This window comes from Mastacembelus armatus, chromosome 6 (assembly GCF_900324485.2).
Source record: "Mastacembelus armatus chromosome 6, fMasArm1.2, whole genome shotgun sequence".
Lineage (NCBI taxonomy): Eukaryota > Metazoa > Chordata > Actinopteri > Synbranchiformes > Mastacembelidae > Mastacembelus > Mastacembelus armatus.
Genome location: NC_046638.1, coordinates 18135658 through 18150441, shown reverse-complemented (window position 1 = coordinate 18150441; position 14784 = coordinate 18135658). Strand labels below are relative to the sequence as shown.

The following is a 14784-nucleotide window of genomic DNA, read 5'->3' as shown; positions in this document are numbered from 1 at the left end:
TAGTTCTGGTACAAGGGGCCAATGAGTTAAACATTCTTAGTCTGTGTGGGACATCAAAAAGAAGTCAGGCAGCACAGCCAGACAATGGTTACCCATCCTTTTGACCAAACTTCAGAATTACATCTAACTCTCACTTAATCCCAGACATGAGCAAAAAAGCTTCAGGAATAAACATTTGAACTACTTGAGCTGTGACTGACTTATCTTCCAGAATACTTGAGCAAAAATGGTCCTATCAGCAGACTGAAGTGGCATGTACTGAGAGAAACATTTAAGCATATCAGTTTTATTGCATGCTCCAGCTGCTGTGTGCGCTGTTGTGAGCTGTTTATGGGCCCCCAGGGGAGGGCAGGGGAGAGACCTCTGTATCAAAACAATTCCACAGCTACGAGGAGGTGTGACATAAACAACAAGGTTCTCACCCGTCGCCTGTGAGACCCGCTGACTACCAATCCACCCTCGCCCTTCCAGCACACACACTTCCACATTTCGCACATGCACGCACACACGTTGAAGCGTAGTCCTTGCAATCTCACCTCTCCCCTTCTTCCTATTGCTTATCTCCCAGAGAGAAGGATGGAGAATGAAAAATGAATGACTTCCAAAAGGAAGTGGTAGGTTAGGTAAGAAGAGGAAAGCTATTGGCGTGGAAAATCAATTTCACCAAGTCACCGACATATAGCTGCTATTGGATAAAATACCCCCTATTAGTCTGTGTTCTCATGCAAAGCTCAATGTGGAGGTAGGAAAGAAGGACACAAGGGTGCTGGGATGAGATAGATGGAATTTGCAGCTGGAAAGATGAAGGAAAGCAGGATTGGAGGAAAGAGGGGGGCAATTAGGGGACCACAATGAAGAGAGAGATAGATATTTATTCATGTCGTGTGTGCACTACTATGCTTCAAACTGCATGCATGAATGTGTAAAAGTATCACAATTGCTTAGCAGTTAGCTGACAGTTATTTCAGTCCATAGCAGATCCGTAGCACACTGTAGAGATAATTTGTGCCCTCTATGTACGAAACCTATCTGCTGACTCCATGCTATGTCCCTGCAGGTCACCATGGGAGAAATATGCACAACCCTCTGCAGAATACAGTTGTCCAACAATATAACCTGATGGTTTGACCCATGCTCTCTTTGTTCACTATTGTTCACTGCCAATCTGCTTCAGTATCTCTAGGTCCTTGAGTTGCACCATACTGACTGCAGTGCTGGTTTGAGCTGCAGACCCAGGCTCTGAGCTGTGGTTGTGCTCTCTGTGGTACAATTATCTATTATGTGCAGTCCACAGTATGGGATAACTTTTTATGATAGTCTCTATGGGCGTTAACAGTTCTGGTTGCAGTGCCTAGTGATATCTACTTTAAAAATGCTGCTTGACACATAGAGATACATCAGAGCTTTGTAACATAAGGAAAGAAAAATGTAGAGACTTGCAGAGCCCACAGTGTAAGGTTTTTGGTTGACCAGTCACTCTAAGAAGACTCAGGTGATATGATTTTATGAGCTGCTGTTCTTGCCATAAATAATTAAACAATGAAGTTCTTTTTCACAGGAAATGAATGGAAGAGCCATTGGAGCACTTCCATTCATTATATTGTGACACACAATTCATAATCTGATGGATAAATAATAAGCTGTCACATCATCCTTGGCCTTTTCCATAGGGATCTAGTTGGACAAATACAATCCATCAATAAGTAAATCCTTATGAGATAGCATGCTTTGGAGATGTTTTGCCACGCAAATAGCTCAAGTTTAAAACCCTGATAATGAGGCAAAATTAAATGTGAAAACATACAGAGCTGACATTCATGCCTTTTATATTTGGGTGCAACAATGTCAGTTTTCAACTTCAACTGAAAGTCCTAATGACAGCAGAGCTGAGAAAACATCAGTAAAACTAGTGATCAAATTGTGTGTCAAACAGTGATGCCATAGACTAACAATTATTTCTTTCCCTTGCCAGACTTTAATAAGATAAACACCCACGGATAAAGAGGTCTGTGTCCACTGGGGACATTTGTTTTCATCCATTAACACAATTTTGTCAACGTACCTCAAATATGCACTACTACTACTAATATATATATATATATATATGGCCAAAAGAGGACATAGAAGCCACTGATGTCAAGACAAGGAAGCTCCTAACAATGCATGGAGGACTTCACCCCAAATCCAGCATCCTGAGACTGTACGCTAAGAGGAAGGAAGGAGGCCGGGGACTGGTGAGCGTCAGAGCCACCATCCAAGATGAAACGGCCAAGATCTATGAGTACATCAGGAAGGTGGCCCCAAGCGATGGAATACTTAGTGAATATCTCAGGCAACAGAAGCCCGATGCAGAGGACGAAGAGCAAGAACCATCATGGCAGGACAAACCCCTGCACGGCATGTACCACCGACAGATACAAGAAGTGGCTGATATCGAAAAGTCCTACCGGTGGCTGGAAAAAGCTGGACTGAAAGACAGCACAGAGGCACTGATCGTAGCGGCACAAGAACAGGCCCTGAGCACAAGATCGATAGAGGCCGGGATCTACCACACCAGGCAGGACCCCAGGTGCAGGCTGTGCAAAGATGCCCCTGAGACAATCCAGCACATAACAGCAGGTTGTAAGATGCTAGCAGGCAGAGCGTACATGGAACGCCATAACCAATTGGCCGGCATAGTGTACAGGAACATCTGTGCCGAGTATGGGCTGGAGGTCCCAAGGTCAAAATGGGACACGCCTCCAAAGGTGAGGGAGAATGACCGAGCTAAGATCCTGTGGGACTTCCAGATACAGACCGACAAACAGGTGATGGCTAACCAACCGGACATAGTAGTGGTGGACAAACAACAGAAGAAAGCCGTAGTGGTAGATGTAGCGATCCCAAGTGACAGCAACATCAGAAAGAAGGAACATGAGAAGCTGGAGAAATACCAAGGGCTTAAAGAAGAGCTAGAAAAGATGTGGAAGGTGAAGGCAACAGTGGTCCCCGTGGTAATCGGCACCCTCTGGGCTGTGACCCCCAAACTGGGAGAGTGGCTCCAACAGATCCCAGGAACAACATCAGAGATCTCAGTCCAGAAGAGCGCAGTGCTAGGAACAGCTAAGATACTGCGAAGAACCCTCAAACTCCCAGGCCTCTGGTAGAGGACCCGAGATTGAGGAAGACACACCACCCATAGGGGTGAGACGGGAATTTTTTTTTTTTTTTATATATACATATATATATATTGGGAACCAAGAAGAAGCTGCAAGGAAAGCAGCCACAGCCAAATACCTACAGAGAGTAAGGCAAGTCCTAAGAAGTCAGCTAAATGGGAAGAACAAGGTCCAAGCCATCAACACCTATGCCCTGCCAGTCATCAGATACCCCGCTGGCATAATAAGCTGGCCAAAAGAGGACATAGAAGCCACTGATGTCAAGACAAGGAAGCTCTTCACAATGCATGGAGGACTTCACCCCAAATCCAGCATCCTGAGACTGTACACTAAGAGGGAGGAAGGAGGCCGGGGACTGGTGAGCGTCAGAGCCACCATAAGAGATGAAACAGCGAAGATCCATGAGTACATCAGGAAGATGGCCCCGAGCGATGGAATACTTAGTGAATATCTCAGGCAACAGAAGCCCGATGCAGAGGAAGAAGAGCGAGAACCATCATGGCAGGACAAACCCCTGCACGGCATGTACCACAGATACAAGAAGTGGCTGATATCGAAAAAGTCCTACCGGTGGCTGGAAAAAGCTGGACTGAAGGACAACACAGAGGCACTAATCCTAGCAGGACAAGAACAGGCCCTGAGCACAAGATCGATAGAGGCTGGGGTCTACCACACCAGGCAGGACCCCAGGTGCAGGCTGTGCAAAGATGCCCCTAAGACAGTCCAGCACATAACAGCAGGTTGTAAGATGCTAGCAGGCAGGGCATACATGGAACGCCATAACCAAGTGGCCGGCATAGTGTACAGGAACATCTGTGCCCAGTATGGGCTGGAGGTCCCAAGGTCAAAATGGGACACACCTCCAAAGGTGAGGGAGAATGACCGAGCTAAGATCCTGTGGGACTTCCAGATACAGACTGACAAACAGGTGATGGCTAATCAACCAGACATAATAGTGGTGGACAAACAGCAGAAGAAAGCCACAGTGGTAGATGTAGCGATCCCAAGTGATAGCAACATCAGAAAGAAGGAACATGAGAAGCTGGAGAAATACCAAGGGCTGAAAGAAGAGCTAGAAAAGATGTGGAAGGTGAAGACAACAGTGGTCCCCGTGGTAATCTGCACCCTCTGGGCTGTGACCCCCAGACTGGGAGAGTGGCTCCAACAGATCCCAGGAACAACATCAGAGCTCTCAGTCCAGAAGAGCGCACTGCTAGGAACAGCTAAGATACTGTGAGGAACCCTCAAACTCCCAGGCCTCTGGTAGAGGACCCGAGATTGAGGAAGACACACACACCACCCATAGGGCTGAGAAGAGAAATTGTTTTTTTTTTTATATATATATATATAATATAGTATATATATAATTTAGACAGGTTTTATTTTTATACACTGACCTGCCCTATAATAGCAGTATTTATATTGCTGAAGTAATTTAACTCAAGTTGAAAAAGGTGGCAGAACGAATCAAGATTGCCAGAAATCACTATATATATATATATATATATATATATATATATATATCACAGTATCCAATTATGTACAGAAACTCATGCAAGAGTCTATTTTCGCAAGCAGACATACACATACAGAGAAGAAAAGAATCCACAAGGTCTGTTTTTTAAACAAATGGCTGAAAATGAACATTTCTGAAACCTCAACATCTGGTTTACCTACAATATGTTTCCTAGAGATGAAATGAACACCAAGACTCTAGATGCGTCAACAAATATAAACTGAGCCCCATTTGGCAAGTGCTGATTAGAAAGGATTTGTTGGGTTCTATGTAAAGTTCCTCAAGATGATTTATAGTGTCATTGTCATTGTCATAAAATTTAACTGAATTGAATTGTATCCTGTGTGAACTGCAATTCCTTCCTTAAGTTGAACTCAGATGTTAGACCCTGAGAATACAAGATGGAATCTACACCTGTGTTCATCTTGATCTTCTGACTACAGAAGATCTGACTGTCCATGGCCTCATTTCTCAAAATTATAGCTCTTAGATATAGAAAGTGTTCTGATAAAAAATAACTGTGACTCTGTGAGGGTTCATTTATTACCTACGAGCATTTCTGAAAAAAGGACAGGAAGATTTTTTTTGTTTAGGTGTAAACCAGCTAAAATAATTGGAAAAGCACAAGATTGCTGGTGCAAATTACAATTGCCTGCCATATTAAGATGGCACTTGGTATACAACACTAATGAATGCACATCTCACATGTACTGTATGATCAATTGATAATAAGTTGCACACCACAAATGTCCCTTCTGGAGAAAGAATGGACACTGCAGATATCAGACAATTTGTGTTTAAAGTTGTTCATTGCCATCACTGATTTTGCTAAGTTCTTTTCCCCTTAAGAAAACAAAAACAACAGATCTAAGATTTACAAACTTTGACTCTTATTACTCTCTGAACAACAGAGCAGTTAAACTTGGCGTCACTTGAGTTCATAAATTTATCAAGTCTTGTCAAATTATTAACCAATATAACTGAAAACATCTTTCAGGAAATTTCAAATTTTAATGTATTTTAATAGTAATTTTAATAGTAATTTGTGCTGTCACTGTAGAGTTAAATGGCTGCTGCCTTTCATGGTGGGTCATGAGTAAAATTATTTTGATTCCAACATAATAAATTCGATGTGATAGAAAATGAATTATAAAGACAACTGCTTCCTATAGTTGTGATATATTATAGCTGTAAAACAGCCATTGCAAACAGACCAAATTAATAAAAATGAAGGGAAAAAAAATCAGTATATACCAAAAATTCCCTACAGCATTTGGTTCCATAATCCAAAGCTTTAAATAATGCACACTGAATATTTGGTTCTATACCTTAGGCAATTTTCTCTCCTGGGTGAGCATTTCAACTGTAAAACCCAAGTACACTTTATTGTTGTTAGAAAACAGAGTCTAATTTCAATATGAAACTCAGGAACTGAAGCCCACCTGTATGTACGATGGGACCATGTGTTTCTTACCCTGCCAATTGGCCTGGGGAAGGGAGCTCTCTGGTTCTCAGTTACAATCATAGGAGGGACCAGCAAGGATCTCTTAGATCTGTATGGTACTTTCTGACCAAGACCCAGGATGTCCTACAACACAAAAGAAGACAAAGCATATTATTACATTTTAATATAACAATCCATTACATTTTACACCTTGCCAAATCACATTGTTATGTTATGTCTTAGAATACTTACAGCACATAACAACACACACACACAGACAAAACAGTCAAGTATGTATTTGCTGAGAAAAATCACTCCGATAGTAGCTTGGAGTGATTCCTACAATTTGATGGCAGAGCAGAACATACTATATGATAAGAAATGCAAATAGACTGAGCACCTGCATCTGCCAGGCAGCCCCATATGCTTATACTTTTGGAGAGTGGAGAAAAACAGAGGATATTCTCAAGATGAACATGAAATACTCGTATCCACTGCTTTACAGAAATTTAATTTACATTTATGTTAATTAAGAGCAGGCAGAGAAAACTAGACATTAAAATAAGATCAAAAAGAGATGGAAATTGTAAAAATTTTCAAAATGAGAGATGACCAGGTTTTGGTGAAGAAATTGCATAGTTCATCCAGAGGGAGCAATCTAAAATTTTATTTTGGCTCTTAAGAACACGATCACGTAGTCTGATTTCATTTTCCACCATCCTGCTGTTATAAACAAAGCTGAGGTGATTACTGTATAATAGTGAGAGACTCCCCCCACTCTTCTACACTTTGAGATGACTGATACAGTCAAGGCCCTTCTGTTTGGATGTTGACGGAAATAATATCTGTCACTGACACAATGAACAGGAAGCTGGGATCTTGGCTGCTAACATGGAGGTGATGACCTACAGGGGAGAACAGTCTGCTGACTGTCTGCACACCTGGTCACAAGCTGAGGAGAGAAAACAGATGCACACACACTAATACGAGACTACTGCATCCAATGCTTTTTCATGACTATATATAATGTAAATTCTGATAAATCAGCTTTGTATTTTGGCTTATATCATCAGGTTTTATTTTTCTGAGATTGGTACTGTTTATGCAAGACCTGCTACCTGGACATGCAATTCAACCTTCCCAAGAAGTGAAGCAGGGTTCAGTGGTCCATCCAGATTTCCTAAAATAACCATAAATATGGTCAGAATATGGTCAAAAGTTTTAACACTATGTGTGCTGCCCATGTAGAGTTAAATGGCTGCTGCCTTTCATGGTGGATCATAAGTAAAATTATTTTGATTCCAACAGAATGAATTTGATGTGATAGACAACTGCTTTCTATATTTGTGATATACTAGAGCTGTGATATGTCAGAACAGGTCTATGATATTCTCCAGCAGGGCCATTGGGATGTCTATCTGCTAGTTTCCATGATTTAAGTTTCATTTTGTTAGGTAAAGTATGTCACACACAAACTCATTTTAACGGCACTAATTTTATTAACGCAACGCGCATTTCCTGCTTGACCCCTGGCGTAGCCGCTAGGAGGAGATATGGAAAACGCAGCCATAGACAGTAAAGAGTGCAGCAGCAAACAGAAATGGAGAAAGACAAAGGTATTCTGAACGGTAAATTCATTTATTAAACGATGTCTGCAGATACTTAGCAACACCTGCCACATCCATACCTTGTGAAAGATTGTTTTCGCTGTCAGGGCATGTTCAGAAAAAGCGAGCTGTCCTGTCATCTGAAAATGTAAGTTGGCTTGTCTGTTTGAGCAACTGGCTCAGTGCAAAGAAAGAGAAATAATGGGAACTTGTGTTTTTTCTATGTTCTTTTTTTCCATGTGTTTAATAGACATGAACAAGTTCTTTGAAAAACATATCTAACGTCTTTGAAATATGTCTATGTTCTTTACGCTGTATGTTTAGGGTGGTTTCACTAATAATAAACATACATTTGCATAAAGCATCCATGTTTGTCCATGCCCATGTTGATTAGAGTGTTAAAAACCTGAAAAGTATGAATTTAAGGTACATTTAGAACAGAAAAAAATGAGTGATTAAGTTGCGATTAATCACGAGTCAACTCATGACAATCGTGATTAATTGCGATTAAATATTTTAATTGATTGACAGCCCTAATACATAATATTTTTTGATGTAATGATTGCTTCCTATAAAACTCACCTAACACTCTCATCCTCATGACCTGTAACCTACAGTTTCCAGTGGGAATGCATTTATTTGGCTCTTTCCCCTGCCAGGGCTCAGCCTGCCAGCTGCTGTCAATCAAACACAGACAACAACATGCCCTCCCAGAGGCCTTACAGAAAAAAAGCATTTCTGATGTTTTCCCACAGACGTTTTTTTTCTTTTCTTACAACATTGTTATTTTTTCAGCCGCTCCCATGAGTGGTTGGAATCAATTGATCTGCATGGCTGACTGGACACAAGTTTTACACCAGATGTCCCTACCGATGCAACCCTCTCTTTTACTCTTGGGCTTGGGGCTGACACTAAGACCATACTGACTTGTGCAAACTCAGTGACTAAGTCTAGCGGACCTTGGCCTTCCAAGGCGGTCTCACGTCCAAGTACTGACCAGGTCTGGCCCCGCTTAGCTTCTGAGTTCTGATGGGCTCAGACACTCGCAGGACGACATGGTCTCATTCCACAACATTAAAAATAAATTACTTAAAAATGAAAACCTTCCTATACCTATTGTTGAATGCAAAAATACTGTGGATTACTAAATGTGATTTAATTTGAACACAGCTGAAGCTTCCTAAAATTGAAACAGAAGATCATTGTCCAAATAAAGGAAGTTACTGCTAAAAATGTTGAGCAAAATGACAGAACAATGACACTAACAGAAACAACAAATCAACAAGCTCAGCCATTGAGCCCTGGTTAAAATGACAACAGTCTCAGTTTCAGACCTAGGGTTTTGTGGTTTAATTTGCATTGCAAATAATCTCTTTTGTCCTTGATCTTTTATAGCCTACTGTGCAACACTTTATTGACAGTGTGCAATGCACATGGATACGGATGTGTTTGTTGATATGTGTGTGTGTGTGTGTGTGTGTGTGTGTGTGTGTGTGTACAGGAGGCTGGTTGCATGTTTATTGTTCACACTGCTGTCTTGGCTGACAGGGACTCTGGCACCAGTCTCACCCCTGTCAGAATGACGGTAAGAGAACAGGTAAGAGGGAAAAATGGTGCAATTTGTTTATAACACAGAGCTGACACTCGGACATTGCTGCCACTATCCCGCATACAGTCACACTCACTAACCGTCTTACTCCTCCACCCCTCCCAGCTTCAAAGGTCAGAAAGAACACAATGAGACTGTAATCACAAACACAATCCGACCAGAAAAACCAAAGACACACCAAGCAGCCTCTGAAATGACCACTATAATCAAACCCAGTGGGGGATGACCTTCCAAATGTCAAAGACAGAAATCTAAAACTGGATCTGAAGCAGTTAAACAGAACACTGCGCAAAACTGTGTGATGACCTATTTTGTGTCTAAAGTACAGTCAGTGATCTGTGTATATGTACAGGACTGGTTTTAAAGCAAGTTCATAGGCTTTTAAGCGTTGCCTGACTCTGAAGCCCAGGGATAAGTGCATCAATCCCATCATTCACAGGTCTCAGCTCTGTGATATTTATAAAGAAGGGGAAGAATGGAGTGAGGGAGGGAAAAGGCACCGTGAAGTACATTCAGTGTCTGGATGCAAGCACTGGTGACTGTGGTTAGGGCTAAGACAGATCATGCTGTCAAATCCATGTCATACCTGAGCTGAGAGACAGTGGATATGGAGTGGGAGTAGTGGTGCTTGAAAACCTATCAATGTTCTGCAGGTGGATCCTGATGGTGAGATACAATGACTGGATACAGATGTTTGTCCTACTCATTAATGATGGCTCAAGCAATAGTCTACTTTCTTTCCCCTCATCTTTTTACCTGCCACTTTGCAGCTATTGGGTACTATTTTCTTTCCCTTAGCAATATGTTTTGTTTTCACTTTCTCTCTTTGCAGTCAGCATTTGTGATAGTGTTCTTGCAGCTTTGTGACACTGTAAGAGAAGGAAGCCATGAATCTTTAATATACCATGTCCATAAATTACTACTGCACCATCAACTCTGATCCAGCCTTAATACATTTGCTTCTCTCTGTCTCTCTCTCAAATGCTCATTAGAGCATTGGAGTATACTGAATTAAAAGTGTCATGACAAAAAAAAAAGGTCTTGTTAAGAAGAATTTAACATCCTTGATCAGTCAGAGGTAACAACGAGGAGGGTGTGCATGCTCATGTACAAGTACACTATTTACAGGTGTACTGTACTACAGTATGTGTGTGCACCTGCGTGTAAAGAAAAAAAAAGATGGAGGCTTTGTCACTGTTGCCTGAGTGCAGAGTTACTGTGGAAGCAAAGTCACGTCCTTGTCCATTCTGCCATTTTCACTCTCAATGCTATATTGAGAAGTGTCATTACTCATTTCTGACAATGTGTTGGAGACCTGGAGAGAAATGGATAACATCAAGGCCAGAATCGGCCAGTGGTGACAGGGATGTACAACTATTCAATGAGGAATAAACATTTAGATATGCAGCCAGGTCAGGCAATCTGTCAGCTCTCCTAATACACAGCTAAATTAATGTCAGCAATATGTTTATTCAATACATTGAAATAAACACTCACTTGATAACATTTCCCTCAGTGCGGTTGTTGACAACCCAATGTTTTACACTTTGTTAAAGTGTAATCAATGAAGCACAAACACTTTTCATCTTAGTCAAGGGCAATATAGGAAGACACTGATGACTGATGCTTATTTGAAATATTTAATTAGTTGAAATAATTAATATTGCGGCAAGTTATTTTATGCATATAGACTTTCACCTGCAGACAGTGGAGTGTTCACTGACATTCAATCAGATATAACCTTCAAAACAAGCTCATTATAAAATTAAGTCCTTCAAAACTGCACCTATCAGAAGTAAATGTAACCCAATTACACAGTTAATGTAGGCTACACATTAAAGATTAGTTCCCTGAGCCTATTTTCATTTACATAGTTCATGTGTAATAACAAAATAATATATGTAGTGTCATTGTTAAAAAAAAAAATGTCATGCTCAAATGCATAAAAGCAACCAAGAAAATCAGTTTTGAAAATTATAACCTGAAATGTTAGGTTGTGAGAGTTGGGGAAAAAATAGTCTTGCCTATTATGCTTTGAATTCTGCTGGAAAAAAAAAAAAGTTTTATCTGTATTTATAAACCTTCAGTTTCACACAACAGGAATAATGTATTAGATGTTTCAATTATCAAGAAACATTTCATTTTCTTGAAACCTATTTAAAAATGTCTGTTATCCTCTGCTGACCTAGAAAAGTCATCCTTGTGATAATCCATGTTTACCTTGACTTCCATCACAGTCACTTTCCTCTCATCTGCAACTCGTACAGCACCCGTGAGACTGCTTTTAAGTCACTGCTGAAACATATTTTAGAAATTAGTTTATACCCAATTTGTCCTACTCCTGTGAGGGACATCATATAAAACAAAATCAAATAAAACATAATCAGCTTCCTACAGTATATCTCATGTGTATTCAACCCCATAAGTAAAGACAGAAACAATATAAAGGCAATTTGGCTCTTTGCATTCATCCTTATAAACAATGAATTACTGAGTGGAGCGGCACTATTTCCCTAGATGAAATGGCAAGAACTAACTAATAGGATTTGAAAATGATGGTCGGTTTATCAGAAAAAGTCTCACCAGTTAAAAAGAATGTGGGTTTCTTTAATAATCATAATCAAAATACTGTCAGACAGCAGTTTTTCAGCAAAACACATCCTGGATGTTTCAGTGCATTCAAACTGTCTTTGCTGTCGTCTTCATTGTCAAAAACATTTTCATACCTGTGCATCATGTTGTACCCTACGCTCTCATTTAAATATTTTAACTGGTGTGAGACAACACATTTTTTTTATTATACATATCATTAACTTGAATTTGGACAGTTGTTTTGCTGTTCTTGTTAATAAACATGATATAAGGCTTTCAGGCTTCCTCTCAAGCACCCACACCCTCAAAGAAAAGCAAAAAAATGTGGAAGTTTGCAGATATATTAAACAATTTCAGTAAATATGTAGGGTTAACAGGAACTAATGTGAAAGAGACAGACAATAGGCAAAGGAAGCAAACAGAATTACCAAATGACAGCTACAGAACAAGCAAAGGGGAGATGCTGTGAGTGGGATTTAGACAAGAAAGGAAGATTATTTGTGTTATGTTGTATAATGTGAGCTGCTGTGCTCTGGCTGCAAGATGTCACATCTTAGTCATCCACAGAAAGCCTTACTGAACACCGAAAGCTCGGTTAGAAAAAAAAAAAAAATCTATTTGCCATTGCAGGATGAGGATTTTGCTCAGGATGCAATATTACATTTCATTCAGTGTGCAGAAATGGGTGAAACATAACAAAAGCAAAATAAATAGGCTTTTGGACTGAGATTACTTTGCTTCTTATCAGTTATTACATTTGAATGGTGCCTGTTTATGCCCCCTGAAGTCAAGAAAATGTTCTGCATAACTGTTGTTCTGCATGACACAACCAAAACAACACAGAATAATAGACAAAAAAAAAGTCCATATCTTGGAGCATGCATTTGTTAAATTGAAATGCATTCTTCCATTAGTTCACATATTGATCAGTTGTGGAAAAGGGGAATAAATTACTCTTTGAATTCAGAGTTTTGCTCATAATAACAATCGTTCATCAGGCGCTTCTCTCCCTCTGGGCCTGTGTTACAGCAAACTAACGCTTACACTGAGGAATTAAAAACTGATTCCCTCCATCCACCTTCCTCATAGCATTTATCAATTATCGCCAAACGATATTTTCCTCCAGAATACCATTTGTTATGCCAATAAATTCACCATGGATTATTTCCACTCTGTGTTGAAGAGGAAACAAAGTGAGGTCTGGGGAAATACCAAATATAACTTTGACAGGAGCATAGCATAGAAATTTTATTACAAAATTTCACACTGGAAGCCACTCTGTGGTGCAGTAATTGAAAAACAGGAAAAAGCGTCAAGGCACCATGACTATCTTGAGTACTATCGCAGACTGGAGATTTAAAGCTAAGCATCCCAGTACAGTCAGTGTTGTCAGCAGAGTAATTCCCACAGTCAAAGCCCTGGCGTATTGAAACAAGCTTTTAAATATGCCACAAGTTAGTTACAGATTCCTTAGAAGCTGCTGCTGCTCTGAACACGTGTTTGATGGGCCACTTGAGACAGCGCAGAGGCACGGGGTGGGGCGACTATTGGATATGGACAGAGAACAGAACAATAGATTTTCTGATGATATGAGTCCCAGAGCTTGAAGAGCTTCAGCAGATTAATTGATATAGAAATAATGAGAGCTTTTACCATGCCGCCTCTCTAAAGGCATCTCTTTCCCTCATATTTCACAGGCAGTGGTGACCAAAAGATCAGTGAAGCAGACCTAAGGCTGTAAGGTCACTGGACTGACAGAATAGGGTAGAGAAAATGGATAAAATATAGTTTATTAATTAGGATATGATAGAAATGTCACCATGATCTCAAATCTCAGCCATCATCCCAGTCAATACAATGTTACATATAAATGACAGCTACAGCTACAAAAAATAAGACCAAAAACTTTGTTAATTTGCTTCTAGAAGTGACTACATTTCAAATGTTAAGCATTATTTCTAATTATATTGAAAAATGAAAATGGAACATATATTCTCCTAAGTTAAGTGCATTAACAAAATGAAAAAAACATGTGGAACAGGCCCAAAAAACTGTCTCAAGAAAACAGCAAACACATGTAGGTATACAGTATACAAACCCAAGTCACACAGAAAACAGAGCATGTAGTCACATTAATCACTAGAAACTTCATTTCCACACACATAACTTGCCAAAGACTAATTCACTTATATACTCAATGACTTGCCAAGGTAACACCCATGGACAATCTAACCAAATAAATGATGGCGAGAGTCACAAACAAATGAAAGCAACATCATGCTAAAAACGGATGGAGGCATTCATTAAGCTTGGGGCTCGAGGAATGGTAGCAGCAGGTCACTGGCACTGCAGCAGGAAGACAGATGATGTCTGAGGGAGAGCGGAACTCCAACATTACCTGCAGTCCCTGGAAGCTTTTCCTAATCAATTCAGTGTATTTTCACTAAACAGAAGGGGAACTGAGGTATATAGAGGAATAGAATGAAGGACAATGGTGTTTATTCAGGTGCACAGGTTTTTGCAAAGCAGTCAATCTGCTGGCTACAGAAACAAATTTCTGTAGATTACACAAACAAAAGGACAGATTTGCAGAGAAACAAAGCTCAGCATTGGGGTGTAGGCTTACAAGCCACATTCCCCATATAATTGGAACTAGCCAGAGTAATTTTTGGTTCTAAAACATTAGAGATGGAGAACAGTGTTTCCCTTCCCTAGTTCCCTTCATATGACCTTACACATGAATAGTCAAAATGTTAGTAAAGGTAAACCGATGCTAATTTGGGTATACATCAAAGTTTAAGTGGTGCGAATGTATTATTATATTCCACGAAGGTTTACATCAGACTCCGAACATGCAT

The 14784-nt window shown here is 40.2% G+C and overlaps 1 protein-coding gene across 2 annotated transcripts in view; it reads right to left on the bottom strand.

Annotated features, from left to right (window-relative positions):
* The window catches only part of cdh13 (cadherin 13, H-cadherin (heart)), a 365066-nt gene that overhangs the window by 234187 nt on the left and 116095 nt on the right, over positions 1–14784 (bottom strand). For both annotated transcript variants that reach the window (XM_026310825.1, XM_026310826.1), the window contains exon 4: positions 6149–6262. In XM_026310825.1, coding sequence (XP_026166610.1) covers positions 6149–6262 — 114 coding nt within the window. The remainder of the gene's footprint in view (positions 1–6148; positions 6263–14784) is intronic.